Genomic DNA, 19,902 nt, shown 5'->3' with positions numbered 1-19,902 from the left:
AAAAATGACTGGAGGGGCATCTTGGATCTTTCCCTATCAACAGATGCTGGGAAATTCGCTTAATTAAGTCGTTTCAGTGTTACTCTAAACCCAACAAAATAAAATAGATAACCACTGTTCCTGTTTTTGAGTTTCTTTTTATTTAATTGAATGAATATGCAAAAGGTTTTTGTTTGTTTCATTTTAACGTCAAAATATATTTCATCGGCGGTGAATGTCACATGCAATATTTTCACGAGGGATTTAATGATTTGATCTTACACGTTAAAAAACATTTTTCCTTTTTATTTATTATTTTCAGTGGTTTTAATTAAATTTTATCGATTTTATTCTTCCGTGTCTATAAAATGTCTATCCAATACGTGCATTGTCCCTGTAAAATTACCAGATATATGTTTCAGATTTGATATTTGAATGTTAATTGAAAAATTGTGTTGCGTTTCTCGTCGCACCGACACAATTTAGGTCATATGGCGACTTTCCAGCTTTGATGGCGGAGGAAGACCCTAGGTGCCCCTCCGTACATCTTTTCATTATGGATGGGCATCTGGGTAGAACCATCGATCTCCCATAAGCTAGATGGATGGTTTCTTCACAGTAGATTTCAACGCCCCGAGTGAGGCTCGAACCCATATTGGTGAGGGACAGTTTGACGCGGACTGCTGACTACGGACTGCGGACTTACAGTAGGGGTTTTCTCAAAATATTTAAAGGTCCGATAGAAGGAAAACGAACTTAATATGTAGTGTTTGTTTCTGTTATTTACATGCATAGTAACTTTTGCTTCCACTGTAAAAAGCAATGTATTGTGAAATTATCCGTTACCGTACAGTTCTCTGCTAATCCAATACATGTGTTTGAAAATATATTAAACTTATGAAATATCAATTTATTTATTTTTTCTAGAAATCAGATCTTGAAATTCCGCAGAAATAATACCATGTACCCAATCCACCTAATTAATATATTTCAAAATAGCATAGTCCTTAAATGGTATAAAGTGTCATAGATATTTTGGTAAAATTCCATTTCTGATTAACCCGCATGCCAGGTTATTCCAACTAGTTGCAGCCAGTGGTTAAAGTGTCGAGGAAATAGATGTGATATGTTAGATCATGAAAGATGACACACTATAAAGATTTCTGTTATTTTTATGTTACAAAACAAACATAACTGATGAAATAATATACAAACTCCGATAGTCTGATATAGCAACAAAAATATGGCAAAAAGATCGAAAAATTATTAACACAGTTATTTAAGGTAGATCTGCACGATTGATTAACCGGAAGTGATGGCCTAACGTCAAGGTTGGATTCGACGTACCGAAATGAAAATCATTTTATGAATTAATGGCAACCTGTGACTAAGTGTATTTCATCGGTAATATTACTTTTTTTCTAAAGTTATAAGTATGATATTACAGCATTTGACACTTTAAGTGATTCAAAATAATGTGAAATGTGTGCTGTTCACTTTAATCATGGTAAAATATTTCAAAAATAAGCACGGGATCCTATAGATTTTATTTCACCACATTATAAAACACGTGTTTATTTACAACTGTGAGAAATTTCATTCAAATCTACATTGTAGAAAAATTTCAATTTACGAAAATGTTATGAAAGGTATGATTTTCCGATAGACTTCCATTATGAAAAGTTGCGTGAGGTCCAAAGTTTTCAAATCAGTCTAGCGAAAAATCAAGCTTACGACCATATCCTTTTTATTTGCTGAAATTTTTAGTGTATTATGAAATTTTGAGTTCAGAGTTTAATCAAATTCCACATTTTAGGAAATATTCGATTCGAACGTGCAGAACTACCTTAACAATTTCCATAACAATATTTAAACAAATGATATATTTTAAATATTGATGAAATATAATTTATTGATGCCTTCCTTATAATTTCAAATATGAGTGTGAGTGTGAGACGACGAAAAATAATAACAATATAATAAATATAACAATTTAAAGTAATTATAGTCATTATATAATGAAATACAAAAAATGGCTAACGAACATACACAGATTAATCGTACATGTTTATTTCTGCATCAAAATGCATTCAAAATTACGTAAAAATAAATACAAATAATAAGTCAATTATATCAATAAAATTACCATTTAAAAAAAATGGTAATGATGATGAGGATGAGGATGTAAACGTTAAATGATTTAACTGATGAAAAAGATGGTGATTAAAGATACGGATATGATAATGTTTACGAGATTCCGTTAACGATAAAAGTTTTCAGTAATAATTATGAAAATATTGATATACATTTATACTAGGTAGGAAGTTCTTTCAAACAATTTCTTTCTCAAACCTTTATGAAGAGACTGATCTTGAAACTCTCTAAGCTGGAAAACGTAAACACCATTTAATGGTAAATACCATGTTCTCTCTGTTTTCCAACTTTAGTCCCTCAGAATACTGCATATGTCAACTTCAATAGTTTCAGAAATTACCCAAGTACTAGAAATAAACATTGTAACACTCAGTTTTATTTAACGCATTCCTTCCCTCTACCATCAACAAGTGAAATCAGCTACCTATAGAGAGAAAAACACAGGCAGTCTTGAAATATTTAAGAGTGATCTCAATTCTCACAACACTGAAGTACCTTCATACCATTATCATGACACTCGAAAGTCTAAAATCTCTCATTCACGACTCAGAACCAGCTGTGCTATTTTCAAGGAACATCTATTTCAAAACATCTTATTGAGGATACATTAAAATTGAAGATTCATGTCATGTATTCCTGAACTATCATTTTTTTCTCATACGCCAGCTTAGCAAAACACAACAGTTACTCTATCAACATTGCTCTTCTGGTATCCCGGTCTAAGCGATGACACAACTGTCAAAATATTCAAATGTGTGCATGAATACAAATCTAACACTGAACAGTTTGAACAAATATAAACTATCTGACATGACATAGTAAAAACCTCACTGGCAACAAAATTATCTTAAAAAGCCTGCGTCTCTGACAAAAATATGACCATCAGAATATACTTCTACTTCCACTCTTACTTTTCGTTCCCTACCTATTTTCTTGTTTGTTGCACTCATTCTGTCCAAAAATATATTACATGATAATGATTTAAAGTCTTTTGACTTTCTACTTAAACATGATGATATATTGTTGTTAGTAATGAATGTATGTATATATAAATTGAAATAAATATTGTTTAAACTTATCATAATATAAAATAGATATCATTATGCACGGGACACTGTTTCATCTGGATTATATATTCATCTTCCGTCTACTTATTCACACAACACTTTCATAAGTTCTGAGTTCGGAGTAGTACATCTCTGAAAGAGAAACATAATATTTTAATCGAAATGATGGGCTTATCCAGAATTTGAATGAATACCCTGTTGGACTGACTTTATACAGCGGGCAACAATGTGCTTCTTTACGTGAATAATAAATTACCTTTACAATGACAAAGGACTAATCAATGATTCATTTATGATAAACATATATGTGTGTGTGTTTGTGTGTGTGCGTGCGTGCGTGTGTGCGCGCGCGTTTGTGTGTGTGTGTGTGATATCAGCATATTGTATTCTATATTTAGTCGCTATTCTGTCATTTTTGATGGTACGATGACTAATAACCTGTAAGACTCCTTGGTGGTTTTCTCCTAAATCCTACAAAAACGGCGAGAGGGAGTGGAATTTTGTCTTGCAGCTTGCTTAGTTGTGCCCTAAAAAGGCTCTTGGTGCTCCGCCTTCAGACAAGTTGTTGAGGACATTGATATAACTATACCCTAGACTTTTTATATGTTTTACTTTATATGATACGGTATTTTGTCACTTATGTTAGAGAAATTCTCATTGGGAGGGGGTGGGGTATTTTATTTACTTGTTTTGTCTAACTTGTTGAAAATAGGGTAAATTTGAGATTGGAATGTCGTAAACCTGATTAAACCCCAAGTTATCGGCCGTTCCAAGGCAAAGCCTCTATTTTCAACTTGTTTTTGTCTGTGTCGTTTCTTTGTGTTGCGTATGTTGTCTTGTTTGTTTTGGCGTTTCTTTCCTCTGTCTTCTCCCACTCCAACGCCCCTTCCATTTGCACCACCTTGTAATTGCACTCCCTTTTCTCCTTTTACTATTAGTGCGTTATCGTGCCAACCCACTCTGTTGTTTGTCTTGCTTGTATGCTCTTTGTGTGTATAAGTGTGCATGCGTACGTGCGAGCGTGCGTGCGTGTGTGTGTGTGTGTGTTTGTTAGGCGGTGCCCAACTGTGTTGTTTTTCTTGCTTGTCAGTTTGTTAGTTTTTCGTGTGTGTGTTTTCGTGTGTTTGCGCTGCTGTAGTGTTATGGTGCAGGGAGACTAGACTGCGTGTTAGGAGCATGGATTTCCCTGTTTAATATTCATCCTTGCTTTTTCCCCTTTGCACCAACACCCAACCCTTTTGTTAACCCCTTACCCCGTATTTGGGGTGCTCTGTACTTCTTGGAAATCTACCTTAACTTTTTATTATTTACCAATATCGACCTGACAAATCCAATGTTAAGATTAACCTTCTGTCCTTTACTGTTGCCTTCTTGTCACAACGTCGCTCGTGTCTATGTTCATGAGCATTTTACAGACGTCCATAACATTGCGTTGCTAGTATTTTCATATCAGTAACTAATATATATACTTCTATCAAATTTATATGCTAGTATAGTTATCATGAAATAAAAGTAAATAACGTTTGTGCCTGTAACAGTTTACGTTGACGAGACGGTACGTTTTCTAAATTCCCCATTAAGTGAATTTTTATAAAAAAAATCTATATATTTACCCTGGTTTCCGTCCACGCGGTTATGATCTAATGTATTGTACTCGCTTTCATTTCGAGCTCCACTACGAGAATCTGGATTTGAAGAGACATTTTGGTCTGTCATTCTGAAATATAAAAAATATTTACCAAGAACAATCGGAAAGTATTGTCTTACTTTACAAACGGACGACAAATCGGTATTGATGAGAGATATCGTAATATGTCTAATATTATATGACTCTGATATAGGTACCTTCCGCATGGCTTTACATATCTTCTCCTTCACATTTTCTCATAAGGACTTATAGAATTTAGTTAAATCTAATACGTTATTCTAAAGATTGGCGACATTAAGACGTGTACAATAATACTACTATAAGAACAAGAACTATTCCTTACAAATTACTGACCCAATCATTTCATTCAGTACAAATTTCTTACCTTATCGATCTCCTTTTCCGAATGATGATAACACTAATAATGAGAGTCAGTGCAATGAACACAACAGCAGCAACAACGGAACCGATGATAAGGCCAACAGTAAATGACGGTCCCTGTTGCTCGTTTGATTGTGCTGCTGAAATGGGGAAGAGTTGAAGCTTGTGATGCTTAATAAATCATTATATGTGATTTCTAAATAGGTTAAATCATTCATGCAAAGCATTTGTTCAAATGATTAGATGAATAATGGCATAGTCTCTATACGTCCTAATTTCATTCATCACATACGTTCTATTATTTCAGAAGTAAACATATATGCACACAACCTCAAACATTCTTATCTAAATCCCACTTTAGATCTAAGAAATACCGTATATACAATGCGGAGAAATCCATCCGGACTGACATTCTCCAGGGCAGCTTCCTGTGTATTTACTGCAAGTCGCGTTTAAACAATGTCCACATGTTGATTCACAATTCGGTCCCCGTTGGTTTTCGGGACATTCTGCAGAACAAACGAAATGCTTCTGTTTGAATTAAATTAATTTATACCAAACGTTTTGCTGACAACCTATTAAGGTGAAACATAATTGTATTTTGATTAGACTCACTAGGTAAATTTTAAGTAGCGTTTGTAGAAATTTTTTGATCGACATATCAGTATTACGGTCCTAGGAACACTTAACCCAAGGAACCAAGTGCAGGAAAACGCTCGGTTTAAACTCAAAGTATGACCCTTGATTTAATATTTTCCTGTTAATTCCCTGGTAAACTGATTGAGAAGAACCGGGTTTACTAAAACAGAAAGAGAAAATATCAACCAATGAGGATGCAACCGAATTGTTTCTCCAAAGGCATGTCCAAAGACATACTTAGTTAAGCCCACGAGACTCCCACGTCAGGACATTATGGTGTAAACGAAACCTATCAAATGATACCGGCCTCCTCTTAAAATAGTTGTTTCTAGGTTCGGGGGAGGGGGATCCGAATTTTATGACATTAGCCTCGTTACTTTGTTAGAACTAATCGATATATCTATAGAAATAAAATCTGGAAAGTAGATCCCTCGGAAGCACCGAGAACAAGGCAAATAGTGAAAATTGCAGACTCGGTTTGATTGAGCAGTATTTAATCTTCAAGTCTAAATAAGTTGAAATCAATGATCCCGAAGGACCAGAAAATATTACAACACTGAGATGAAGTCGGGGCGACTTTTTACGGCCGCCATACAGCACTTAACACCCGCTGTTGTGAAGTAAATAAAATATGGAAAGTAGATCCCTCGGAAGCACCGAGAACAAGGCAAATAGTGAAAATTGCAGACTCGGTTTGATTGAATCTGTTCATAGGCAGTAATTGAAAAAGCAACACTGCCCACGCCCCCTAGCACCGGCTTAAGCAGTATTCAATCTTCAAGTCTAAATAAGTTGAAATCAATGATCAAAGGTCATTTTTAACGTTTAAAATTATATTATGTATGTAGATGGATCTCTGTACTGTAGAAATTTACACGGGTACAAACGTGCTATATTGGCACACACTGCGAATATCAAAATTTGGTGTCGTAATCTTTCCATTTACGAGGCTATTAAAACGATAAGATACAGTTTGTGATAAAAATAGTTATCAGCAAATGTACAATGTCGGATATTAACGTGCCAGATAAAACATCAAATTGTTTAGATCCCTGTCGTAATTTGTGTTCGCATGCTTGGCATATTTCATTTAAGATTTATAAACTCTAAGTTTTAGATCACATTAGATTAAAGTTTAAACAACATTTACATTGGTCTGAATTATCAGGATAAAATGACTGCTGTAAGTTTGTAACTAATTCACTTTAGTGTTGATCAACATTGACCACTTTTAATACAGCACTTTTTCAATGTACGTCATATCAATTTAATGTTTTAAGATTATGTCATAAGATATTCTGATTATCATTTTCGATGACACATAATCTATTAGCTGTGCATGTAAATTGTCAAATGGTATTACAGTACCGGTTTTATAAAGCCATATATATGATTTTCAATAAGTTGTACAGTGGCAAAAAAGCCAACATAAAGATGCATGCCTCCTCTGATGTCATTTAAAACGTTAAAAAACATTTTTTCTGTTGATTTACATAACTAATGATTCCAATCTATGTGTTTTAGAACAACCAACCTTCGTACTGTAAATCTTGCTAAACTTGTCAAATGATAGAGAAACCTAACCAAACTATACTATTTACAGAATATTCCTGCTTTTGATGACTCTATAAATATGATCACAATAGACTAGGTTAGTGTGCTTTAACACGCTGTTTGACTCAGAAATCGCATTGATGAATGCATACATCTATTGCTGTTTGTCGTCAGAAAACCTGACAGGAATTTCTTGGATTCAGTCCATTTGAATAAGTATTTGATCATTCTGTCAGAGGCCCTTTAAACCTCTCAAAAGAGAAGTGCTTGTCTGAAGTGCATTGAATTTACTTCAATATGTGTCTGACTTTAAAAACAGATTGTCAAATGCAAGCAAAGTAAGTTGGTATAATCTTCAGTCAGCCCAAAGCAAAAATGAAACTTATTTATTAGAAAAACTTTGAGACTTCAGATACGATCCTTGCTCTTTTGCTTATCTCTGGAAGACCATTACAGACAAAATGTTCGCCAGCATTAAATCGCCCCTATTGGATATAGCACGTATTGGGTGTATTATATACTGACTAAAGGTTTATTTATATTTATGTATTATACCAGATTTATATAGCGCCCTTTTCATGATCAATTTCACGTTCAAAGGTGCTTTACATAGTTCAAATGCAGCCACACAGGGCGCATAATTCATCCTCTACAAGTACAGACACAGAGCGATCTGACCAGCGGGACAGAGTGAGACAAAGCCCCCACGACAGAGAGATCAGAAATCAGATACAGGCTTGACCGGCTAACTTAGCCTAGCTCGTTGCGAAAAGACAGCCTGGTTCTTTTACGTGCCCAGTGTATAGCACTGATACACGCAAGGATTAAAAGGTTAGGGTTCGGTTTAACATAGCTTTAACAGTGTGCGTTCAATGTGTGCGTACTCAAAATGAGGGAGATGTTATGCCGGCCCAAAATGCTTTTGAAAATGTACTTTTCTAAAATCTAGAACAGAAACCAGCTTACTTGGAATCGTTAAAAGAATATGAATTGAAACAATTGATAAATATGTATGAATATATGTCCTGATTAAACAAGGACTGAAAAAAAATATCCTGATATTATTGTGGAAGACTCTAAACGAACTAAATAACATCCATTTTGAATGAATCCTTTAAAACAATATTTTCTCTACAGATAAAACAAAATATATTTGCTGGACAATGATTACATTGAACCAAGCCAATGTAATTACAGTTTTCCGTGTATATTTGTGCAAAACCCAAATGGTACGAACCGAACGTGCACAATTTACCGTGAAGAGAATTTTGTGACGAAACAGAGATTGGATAAACAATATATGTGACAAAGTTTGATCTTCAAAAGATTCCGGCAAGTTACACTTGCTGACAGCGCACAAGAGGTATCAGTAAGCGTTACGCTCGGTGGCTTATATAAGTACAAAGTTATGAAGAACTCGCCAGCTAGATTTCAGTGTCTTTTAACTATGGTAATATCTAGTATGGATGGCTGTGACGTACACACCGACGATGCCAATATATTCTCCGAGGCATGGAACAGCTATCTACAGATAATCACGACATTTTTCGACCGACTCAGTGATGCGAAGTTAACAGGAATATAAAAACGACGTTTACGAATATGGATTTATTGTACATTTCAGCCATGGTTAGTCGTTGAGGTTTCTAGCTGCAGTTTCAAAAATGTCTTAAATAGGCAAAAAGCAGTATATTAAATCAAATTGTCGCAAATTATATGAAAAACTAATTTCAAACAAAATATCACACACATCTCTTTCTACAAAATAAATACTCAGTCTTCCAGAAACAATAATGATAAAGTAGTTTTGTAAAATCCAAAAGACGTATAACTTACATAGGGTTCTTGCAAAAAAGTAGATATTGTAAAACCTCTGACAGTGTCACAATGTTAGTGAATCAAAACCCTCATTCATTCTCATTGATCTTGAAAAATACTGAAACGACTCTATTGTGTAATTTACACAAGTTTCACAATCGTATCTGTGGTAATCATATAATCATGTAACTATTAAGTAGTGACAAGAAAAATATCTGTTTTGCACACAATTCCGTGAAAACCGGAAGCACAGCCATGTAAACGTGATCCATTCTCGTGACTGCAAGTTTCACTTGTCAAGCAATATCCACACGTTGCTGCATCCGTCACCATAAAACCCACTATCACAAGCGGTAATGTTCAGCACATGTAACAGAGATTTATATAGTCGTTTTGTATTCCTCTTTCCTTATGTCTCGTATGTCATTTGCAGGATATCTTAAAGCTACACGCCCTCAGTTGGTGTGGTGTGGTGACATTTTTCAATATATTCATTTCCACCAAGTTTGACATAGAAAGTATATATGAAACTGATAAATGATACAATGAGTGAAATTAAGTGTTAGATATTGGCAAAAAATAAGAAGAATATTGATTTTCTACATAATTTCAAAACAGTTGTTATAGTTTACTCCCTTCTGCATTTTTTTTCGGGGGGATTTATTAGAATATCTTGCATAATTCATGTGTCAGTAAGTTTGTACAACTGATCACTTTCAAAGAACACTTATTTCACGAATTTTTAAGGGAGAAAAAGTGTCATCGGAAAATAAAAATTAAAAAAAAAAATTCTCTCTCTATATATTGCATTAAGGGATATAATCATATTCAGAACAGTTAACTTTCCCATACGTGAGATCCGCTAGGATGCAAGTTCGCATTATTATATAGTAGAGAGAATTTATACGAACTAAATCACCACCACAATATACCAGACCAATTACGGCAAAGCGCCTAGCAGTACAAACGAACACGCACATGCCACAGCAAGTCCACTAACCCAATAAGATTAGTTTCGATGCTGCTTTATATACGATCCCGAATTGTACTACACATTCGCACTGGTTCAACATTTGCATATTTATACTCAAATCTCTGTTTTCATGTCTCACAAGTCAGTAGTGACATTTTAGTCTTTTTAACTGATTGGGACCAGAGAAGCTATATTTTCTCTCTCTGAAAGTTAACTGGATCTCGAAGATACATTGAATATATATATATATATAGATAATTTGCATTAAGGGATATAATCATATTCAGAACAGTTGACTTTCCCATACGTGAGATCCGCTAAGATACAAGTTCGCATTATAAATTATTATACGTGGATCAATATGGGAATCATTCTTCGTCGTCGGCATTTTTCTTCGTCGACATTTTTAGTCGTCGGCGTTCTTCGTTCTTGGTAACATTACTTCGTTGGCAGTTTTCGTCGTTAGCATTCTTTGTCATCGACATTATTCGTCGTCGGCATTTTTCAACGTCAGATGTTTTATAATCTTCGGCTTTCTTCTTCAGCGGTATTCTTAGTTGTCAGTTATTATTCGCTGACCATGACATTCTGCGTCATCATTCGTCATCGTCAGCAAATTTCGTCGGTATTCTTTGTTCTCTCCAGCATTCTTCGCAATCATCATCATCATCATCATCATCATCATAACAATTCTTGCCTTTATTATTATACCGAAATAAAAATATTCTAGTAAGGCATAGGATTGGAAATGTAAATTATAAATAACAAAAAATATTTTTTCATCGGTGTATTTGATTATAAAAAATTACATTGTAATGTAATAAAACACTTATTGACTAGTGGGCTTGTATTCACAGGCAAAAGGTCATATTGTTCTCACAGATAGAAAGTCGAATGACTTTTTGCCTTAGAATATCTAATATAAATTGTTGTGTAACTGGATTATATACATACCAAGGGACACAACAACGCTGTATCAGCAACACTACTAGGACATTGAGTTATTGTTACTGTGTTATATAATAGGCATGTTTTATTGTCAAGTATTCAGTATTGTAGTTGCACATGTATCATGCAGATTAAAATGTATTAACCTTTAAGAGTGTTATTCATATTGGGTCTCGAACCCTAACTTGGTTTATCTTGACAAGTAAATGACATAACATGGTGTCAGAAGTTAAAAACTGACGCAAAGTGGACTTACATTAAATTGTAAATTAATATGGATTAACATTAAATTGTTTATAACAGAGTGCAACATTAAATTGTTGGAATAATGGCGAAATTATCACCTCCAGAAAATTTCGATTTTACAAACCCGAGCAAATGGAATGAGTGGAAACAAAGATTTTCGTTCTATCGAACTGCATCAAAACTGCATAAGGATGATGGAGAGATCCAGGTGGCTACATTAATTTATACAATGGGTCAAAATGCAGACAATTTGTTGAAATCCTTCAATCTATCAGCTGATGATAGCAAGAAATTTGAAAAAGTCTTGGACGAATTTGATAAACATTTCAATCCAAAGAAAAATGTTATACATGAACGTGCGAAATTTCATTCAAGACGACAAAATCAAGGGGAGACCGTTGAGTCATTCATACGAACACTTTACGAATTGTCTGAAAATTGTGCATTTCCAGGAGACACCAAAAATGAGCAAATAAGGGACAAAATTGTGATTGGAATATTAGATACAAATTTATCTGAGAAAATGCAATTAGAATCAGAACTCACACTTGAAAAGGCAGTTCAAATGGCTAGACAAAGTGAAATCGTAAAACGACAGGTCAAAGATCAGCACGGTAAAGACCGAGGGTCAGCGGACGAGGTCAGCCGCGGAGCCAGACCAAAACAGTCTTTGGGAGAATATCGGGCGCCGAAGCAAAATCCAACAAAAAAGAAACAACATAGGACTCCGATGCCTAAAGGACAAAATAAATGTACTAGGTGTAACTGGACGCATATTCAGGGAAAATGCCCCGCAAAAGGGAAAAACTGTCTCAATTGTGGAAAGATGGATCATTTCTCTGTGTGCTGCAGAACTAAAACACTAAATGAACTCGCAGAAAAAAGTGATTATCTGGGAACAATAGAAACAGGAGATGGTCAATGGAGAGCCAAACTAAAGGTGAGACATTTGTTAGTCTGTTTTAAGATAGACACTGGGGCTGATGTTATGGTGATACCTGAAACTGTATACTTATCTCTAGGAAGTCCAAAATTAAAGAAAACAAACAAAAACCTATTTGGCCCTGGAAATAAGAAATTGAATGTCTTAGGTTCTTTTACCGAAACGTTATCAAGCCAAAACAAGTACTCAGTAGAAGAAATATTTGTCGTGCGTGGCATTGATCGTAGTCTATTGGGTAGACCGGCAATTATCGGTTTAAATTTGGTCAATCTTAACATCGATGAAGTTACTTCGGTAGATTCTGTTAAGCGCACCCATCCTAGATTGTTCAGGGAACTAGGACAGTTAGATGGAGAATACCGTATTTCCCTTAATGAAGGAGCGAAACCGTTTGCTCTAGCAGTACCGCGACGCGTACCTATTCCATTGCTTCCAAAAGTAAAAGCTGAACTTGAAAGAATGGAAAAGTCAGGTGTCATTTTCAAGGTCGATCAAAGCACTGACTGGTGTGCAGGCATAATCTGTGTACCAAAAAGCGATTCTAACGTTCGTATATGCGTTGACCTTACCCAGTTGAATAAAAATGTACGCCGTGAAAATTATCCCTTGCCCATTATAGATCCAAGATATGGGGCGGATGGCGGGTGCAAAGTATTTCAGCAAGCTAGACGCCAATAGCGGGTTTTGGCAAATAAATCTTGCACCAGAAAGTCAGTTACTCACAACATTCATAACGCCATTTGGCAGGTTTGCATTTAAACGACTGCCTATGGGGCTTAGCAGCAGTTCTGAATATTTTCAGAAGCGAATGTCGCAAATCCTTGAAGGCATAGACGGTGTTTTATGCAAGACTGACATATTCTAGTTTATGGACGGACAAGTGAAGAGCATGACTCGAGACTAGAGACTTTCTTAACTAGGCTAGAAAAAGCAAACTTGACTCTTAACCAAGACAAATGTGTGTTCAAGAAAACTCAGGTAAAGTTTGTTGGACATATGGTTGGCCAAGATGGCATAGCTGTAGACCCTGACAAAGTCAAGGCTATTAGGGACTTGGCACCTCCTAAGGATGTGCACAGTGTTCGAAGTTTCATGGGCATGGTCACACAGCTAGGAAAGTTTTCCCCACTTCTAGCTGAGTATTCAAAGCCAATTAGAGATTTGCTGAGTAGTAAAAGTCAATTTTACTGGTGTAGTGACCAACAGGAAGCATTTGATAAGATCAAGTGTATTTTGACAGAAACACCTGTTCTTGCACTGTATGACCCAAACAGAGAGACTACTCTTATGACGGACAGCTCCAATTATGCAATTGGTTGTGTAGTGCTCCAGAAACAAGACAATGGGAAATTCAAGCCAGTTTCATATGCTTCAAGGGCTTTAACTCCAACAGAACAAAGGTATTCAACCATAGAGAAGGAAGCTCTAGGGGTCACATATGGATGTGAAAAGCATAAGGACTTCTTAATAGGGAAATCCTTTACTATAGTTACTGACCACAAACCATTAGTACCACTTTTGGGACAAATGACTTGAGTGAATTACCACTACGAATACAACGTTTCAGACTGAGACTCATGCAATTTTCGTACACAATTTCACATATGCCTGGTAATGAGTTAATCATACCTGACCTACTTAGTAGACATCCAACGTGTGACAGTTTGACATTTGAGGATAGGCAAAACTGCACTGAAACTCAAATGTATGTTGATTTAGTACTTAAAAGTTTGCCAGCCACAGACAAAAGACTACAGGAAATAAGGTCAAAGCAAATGTCAGACTATGTCTGTCAAAAATTAATTGAATTTACTCAAAATGGTTGCCTGAATCAGAGTCATGTGAAATTTCAAAATTATATTGGAAATTTCAAGGTGAAATTACTGTAAACAATGGGCTGTTGATGAGAAATGACAGGCTTATTATTCCATCTGAATTGAAAACAGATATTTTGGCTAGGTTACATGAAGCCCACCAAGGGATCAATAAATGTAGATCAAGGGCAAAAGAATCTGTTTGGTGGCTAGGAATAAGCAAAGACATTGAAAATCTTGTTAAAGGGTGTGATACTTGCGCTAAAATGCAAAACGAAAAAAGAGAGCCATTGATTGCTACACCGTTTCCGGACAGGTGTTGGTCGAAGTTAGGTTCAGATTTGTTTCATTGGCGCGGTTGCACATATTTGCTGGTGATAGATTATCATTCTCGCTACATTGAAATAGCTAAACTCAGTTCACTGTCGTCTGCGACTGTTGTTGCGCATCTCAAATCAATCTTGTCACGTCATGGACTATGCGACACTATAGTCACAGACGGAGGTCCGCAATATGCTTCGGATACTTTCAACAAGTTTTGTGCTGATTACGGTATTGAGCACATAACCTCAAGTCCGAGGTACCCTATGGGTAATTCAGAAGCTGAACGTGCCGTACAGACTGTCAAACGTCTGCTGAACGCGTGTGATGATCCGTATCTCGCTTTGTTGACATATCGGGCTACTCCGTTGCAAAATGGGCTTTCGCCAAGTCAATTGTTATTCGGGCGTCATATTAAAACTACACTCCCTCAGGCGCCACAAAAGCTTGATCCGAAACCGGTAAATTCTAGAGAGATACAGCAGAAAGAAAAGAATTACCGTAATTACTCAAAAGAAAATTACGACAGGTCTAGACGCGCTCAGTACCTTCCTCCACTGAAGCAAGGGGATGGGGTATTTGTGAAAGACATGAATATTGAGGGTAAAATAATAAAAGAAGATTCACGACCGAGATCATTTGTTGTAGAAACACCTAAAAGTACTATTTCAAGAAATCGTAGACATTTAGTTAAACTGAACAAAACAGTAAGCTTTGATAAAGAAATTGATATCCCATTCCAGTCACCAGTGTCTAACGAACAATCAGACTCGCAACTGTCTCCTAATCAAAACACATCAAATGCTAAAAGTTCAAACAGTGTTGTTACAAGGTCTGGGAGAATTTCCAAACCGCCAGATTGTTTAAACTTGTAATTGTTTTAGGCAGTTTACAATTATTGATTTAATTTAGCTTAGGTTAGCAATAACAGTGGAATGTACGATGTGACATTTCAATTATGTTTTACCATGATGTTACAGACAAACTTCGAGTTAAAGATCAACAGTAAATTTCATACTTTGGAAAAGGGGTGTTGTGTAACTGGATTATATACATACCAAGGGACACAACAACGCTGTATCAGCAACACTACCAGGACATTGAGTTATTGTTACTGTGTTATATAATAGGCATGTTTTATTGTCAAGTATTCAGTATTGTAGTTGCACTTGTATCATGCAGATTAAAATGTATTAACCTTTAAGAGTGTTATTCATATTTATTTATTTATTATATATATTATTATACCAGATTTATATAGCGCCCTTTTCATGATCAATTTCACGTTCAAAGGCGCTTTACATAGTTCAAATGCAGCCACACAGGGCGCATAATTCATCCTCTACTAGTACAGACACAGAGCGATCTGACCAGAGGGACAGAGTGAGACAAAGCCCCCACGACAGGGAGATCAGAAATCAGATACAGGATTGTCCGGCTAACTTAGCCTAGCTCGTTGCGAATAGACAGTCTGGTTCTTTAACCCTAACTTGGTTTATCCTGACAAGTAAATGACATAACATAAATCACCGTTCCATAGTTTGTGCTACTAACTTTTGCCGGGCTTAAGTTAAAACTTGAAAAAATATGAAACTTTCTGACTTCATGTATTAAAACACTTATTGGTCTGCCAGTAAATCGTCAATACTATTGCCCGCGGTACTTCCGACCTCGGACAATAATTTTGATTTTTGATAGGATACCCGACCCGGCCGTATGGGTCTCTTATAAAAAATGTATAATAGTGCGTATCACTTTGAATACATAACATAATTTTGGTTTGAATAGTATGTTAAAGGCAGTTAGATAGCATTTTGATAAAAACAAGAGAGCTTCGACAGTCACATCCTTTGATTTCTCACCTGAGTTTCACAGCTGTCTTGAACAATTTTGGTAGAGGACCGCTAGAGGGGAAATATGTATGAACTGGCCAGCGTTTTCTAGCAATATTTATTTTTTTAAATTTACTCTATAGTCATACTGGAAAAAGTGACATTAAGTTTTACAAACTTTGAAAGAACATTTCTGTTAAATTAATATTTAAAAATTGAACCGGCAATTCTTGACTGATATATACATATATACAACCATGACCACGCCCTCTGGCTAGTTAAAACGCTTTTTGAAAGGATATAAATCTTGTATTATATGATATAATATGATGTATGAAAAATGTGGTGTGATGGCATGGATATGTCTGCCTGTCTGTGACAGATGATAAATGATTATATATGGATTTGAACTGTGGTGTTGTTTTGCACTTAATGTATTATTCGAACCTTTATAAACTTTTGCACTGCATTGTGCATTGAATAGTGACTTTTCTTTTACTGTGAAAACTTCTTTACCAAATAATAATGTCTTTGTACTTATGGGATGATAATGGCTTGTGTCTATAACCAGCTGATGTCTTTGATCTTGGAAATGATCGCAATTAAAAAAGATATGCTGAGCATCTTCAATCAATAGCCTCATCAACACTGAGATTAATCTCTCAAATCGGGTCAGCGTTTTTTAAGAAGATGTTTTAAAGAATTTCCTTCTGACATGACAATCAGAATTCTACACGGATAACCTAGATTTGAAGACATACGAAAGGGAAGCATCATTGGAATACTCACTTGATGATTCAGGAGATGTTCTTTAAAGAACTTGTGGATGACGGACGGACGGACGGAAGACGGACATTCAACGATCCTGAAAGCTTAACATGAGCACTACTTGCTCAAATGAGTTAAAAACTGTTTTGACTTTAACTCAGCCTTATATATAATTGTTTGCAAATGCGCATACATAATACACAAAGGTATAGTATATTTACCATGTATACATAAAGGAGGAATAAATCCAGGCTTACACGAATCTGGACACTTGCCGTTAGATACACTGCATAGATCGTTGTTCTTGCATTGACCGCATGTTTGATTACAGTATGGTCCCCATGTCGTATCAGAACATTCTGGAAATACCATAAATACGCCTAAGTGCAACATGATCGTTATTCTCATGAAAACATGTGTACGTTTAACGTGCGACTGGTGTGTACATGTAATCAAATTTCATTTGATATGTCATTAATATTGAGATTAACGTCATAACTTTTACCGATATTACACGTTCCGTTCTGGCCACTCCATCTTCCGCTACATCCATACGGACATATGCCCCGAATCTTGTGTTGCCCGGTTGTCTGACTGTTGCACATACAGGTTTCATTACATTCCCAACCACATCTGCCAAGGGGGCATTCTGTTTGTGAAACAATAAATGATAAAAATTCATAGTTTATATATTATGTTTTACGTTGTTAAGGATTGTATCTTCGGAATACAAGGCTTTTTCTTCCAACTGCTCCAGTTTTTAACTATGTTTTTATGTCTTTAGGACACGCAAGGAAGTTGTCATTTATTTACCATAGAACTAGTTTCTATGGTGACTGATAGATGCCATTTTGTCTTTTCGCCCCGCGACCCCACCAAACAAAACTCAAGATTTAAGAAGTTTAAATAGCGCGGCGAGAAAAATCGCTAAACAGTAGTAGTGCGGGACAAAAACCAGCTAATCTGCAAGGAGGGGTGGGGGCGGTCCGAACTCAAACGGTCGGTTGGCAGGGACAAAATTCAACGTAAACTAGACGCTCATTAGTGTGTTTTCGCTCTGCGCCCCACCAGTACGTTCCTTAAATCAAGGATTTTCGCCCGCGACCCGGCCGTTTGAGTTCTAAAATCTCAAGTTTTCGCCCCGTGCCCCGCTGATTAGCAGGTTTTTGTTCCGTATCTATATTTAAATGAACTAAATTATTGTAATTCAATGAAACGTTTATGTTTTAAAAATATTTTTTGCTCTGGCATCTGTCTCTACATGCTTGTAAAGATGTTTAAAAATGTATACCTGCATATACTTCAAATTCACATAAAATCAGAATATCCCCAGATCTTTCAACTCGTACAGCGCTACCAAGGAAGGGTCTCGTGAAGTTTCTTGATTTAGGGTTATAATCTTGTCGTCTGTCTCCAAACCCATTGTCAGTGAATATAAGATTTGTTTGAGAGCTATAACTACTGACCAGTATTTTGTACGATTTATACTGACCTGAAAAAAATATACATGTGTATCATACTTGTGTGAGAAAGATACTATATTGTGTAATACCTTGCAGATATCTTTTGTTTTTTTGAAAATTACAAATTATACTTGGATGACAACTGAATGTATCAAAAGCAACCGTTTTCATTTATTTAACTCATCAGTAAAACAATATACCTTTCACTTACTTGTTCCAAAATCTAATCGACCAAAGAAGCTGATTCCTTGGATGTCATAGAATGTATCTAAATGTACATTCCACCACTTTGCTTCACTCGGATTATAAAGCTTTGTTGCACTGCAAGTTCTCTGCGACTCATCATTCTGATTTTCATTGCGAGACAGCATTGGCCTTCCGTCTACGGCATACGAAGCATTCCATCTACCATTATAATTTAGAACGCTTTCTATTGAAGTATGCCTATTGAACGAAACAAGGCGACCTGTAATAAAATTTCTGAATGTCACCATGATAGTTGAAGTAAATGTTTTATAAAATAAATGGAGTGTATGTAGGTCTCTGAAAGTAAAAGAACCTTTGGATGCATCTCATATCTTACTCTCTCATTTGACTTTTAGAAAATAGGTACAGTACTGCTATACCGTAAACATATTGTAATGACAATGCGTATCTCCCTTTTGAACACCGCTAAATGAATTATAGCCGACAGTATTAACACTCTTAATACTGTTTTCACAAATCACGAATAAATGACAAACTTTGTGGTAACTGAAAAAAAACACAACAATATTCCTATCTTTCTAAATACTGAATATATGAACAAAAACTGACACGTGAAATCATCCAAAACTGGTCATAAAATCATCTTGAAAGTTGCAGATCTCTTTTATCATGACAAAAATATATAAAAAATATACACACAGATCTATGCATTTTGTATTTCATTTTACCGAATGAAAGATAATCAGACAAATTACAACTGTGAGAAGCTTCATTAAAATTACATCATAGAAATGTTTGCGATTTTCCCATAGATTTTCATCACGAATCCATAACTTATTAATAAGTTTGGTCTGAACATGTAAAACTACCTTAACTAAAACACTGTAAATAAGGAGAAAAAAACTAAACCCTTAATATAAGACACGATTGCGGTTTGAGAAATTTTCATCAAGGAATACAATGTGTTATTGTGTTGATGTTGTTCGTAGATTTGATAATGTGTCTACCCTGATGATTTTATTTGAAATGTTCGTTTTTCATACATTTGGAAATATGTATGTTTTAGTTAATTGGTTAGGCAGTAGCTGCTTGGACACCATTCCATACTTTGAGATGATTGGATGTCCTAAAGGTTAACTTGATTGAG

General features: G+C 35.6%; 1 protein-coding gene across 3 annotated transcripts in view; it reads right to left on the bottom strand.

Moving 5' to 3' along the window:
* Window positions 1–741: 741 nt before the first annotated feature.
* Window positions 742–19,902, bottom strand: part of LOC128556838 (uncharacterized) — a 40,283-nt gene continuing 21,122 nt past the window's right edge. The window contains exons 5-12 of one of the 3 annotated variants that reach the window (XM_053542534.1): window positions 18,760–19,014; window positions 18,377–18,577; window positions 17,591–17,734; window positions 17,307–17,444; window positions 5,604–5,738; window positions 5,234–5,369; window positions 4,814–4,917; window positions 742–3,332 (exon numbers count right to left, since the gene is read on the bottom strand). In XM_053542534.1, coding sequence (XP_053398509.1) covers window positions 3,289–3,332; window positions 4,814–4,917; window positions 5,234–5,369; window positions 5,604–5,738; window positions 17,307–17,444; window positions 17,591–17,734; window positions 18,377–18,577; window positions 18,760–19,014 — 1,157 coding nt within the window. In that variant the 3' untranslated portion in view covers window positions 742–3,288. The remainder of the gene's footprint in view (window positions 3,333–4,813; window positions 4,918–5,233; window positions 5,370–5,603; window positions 5,739–17,306; window positions 17,445–17,590; window positions 17,735–18,376; window positions 18,578–18,759; window positions 19,015–19,902) is intronic. The other 2 variants (XM_053542535.1, XM_053542536.1) reach the window with 2 other exon arrangements.

The sequence above is a fragment of the Mercenaria mercenaria genome, chromosome 5 (genome assembly GCF_021730395.1).
Source record: "Mercenaria mercenaria strain notata chromosome 5, MADL_Memer_1, whole genome shotgun sequence".
NCBI lineage: Eukaryota > Metazoa > Mollusca > Bivalvia > Venerida > Veneridae > Mercenaria > Mercenaria mercenaria.
Note: the sequence above shows the minus strand (reverse complement) of the source record. Positions and strands in the feature narration are given on the sequence as shown.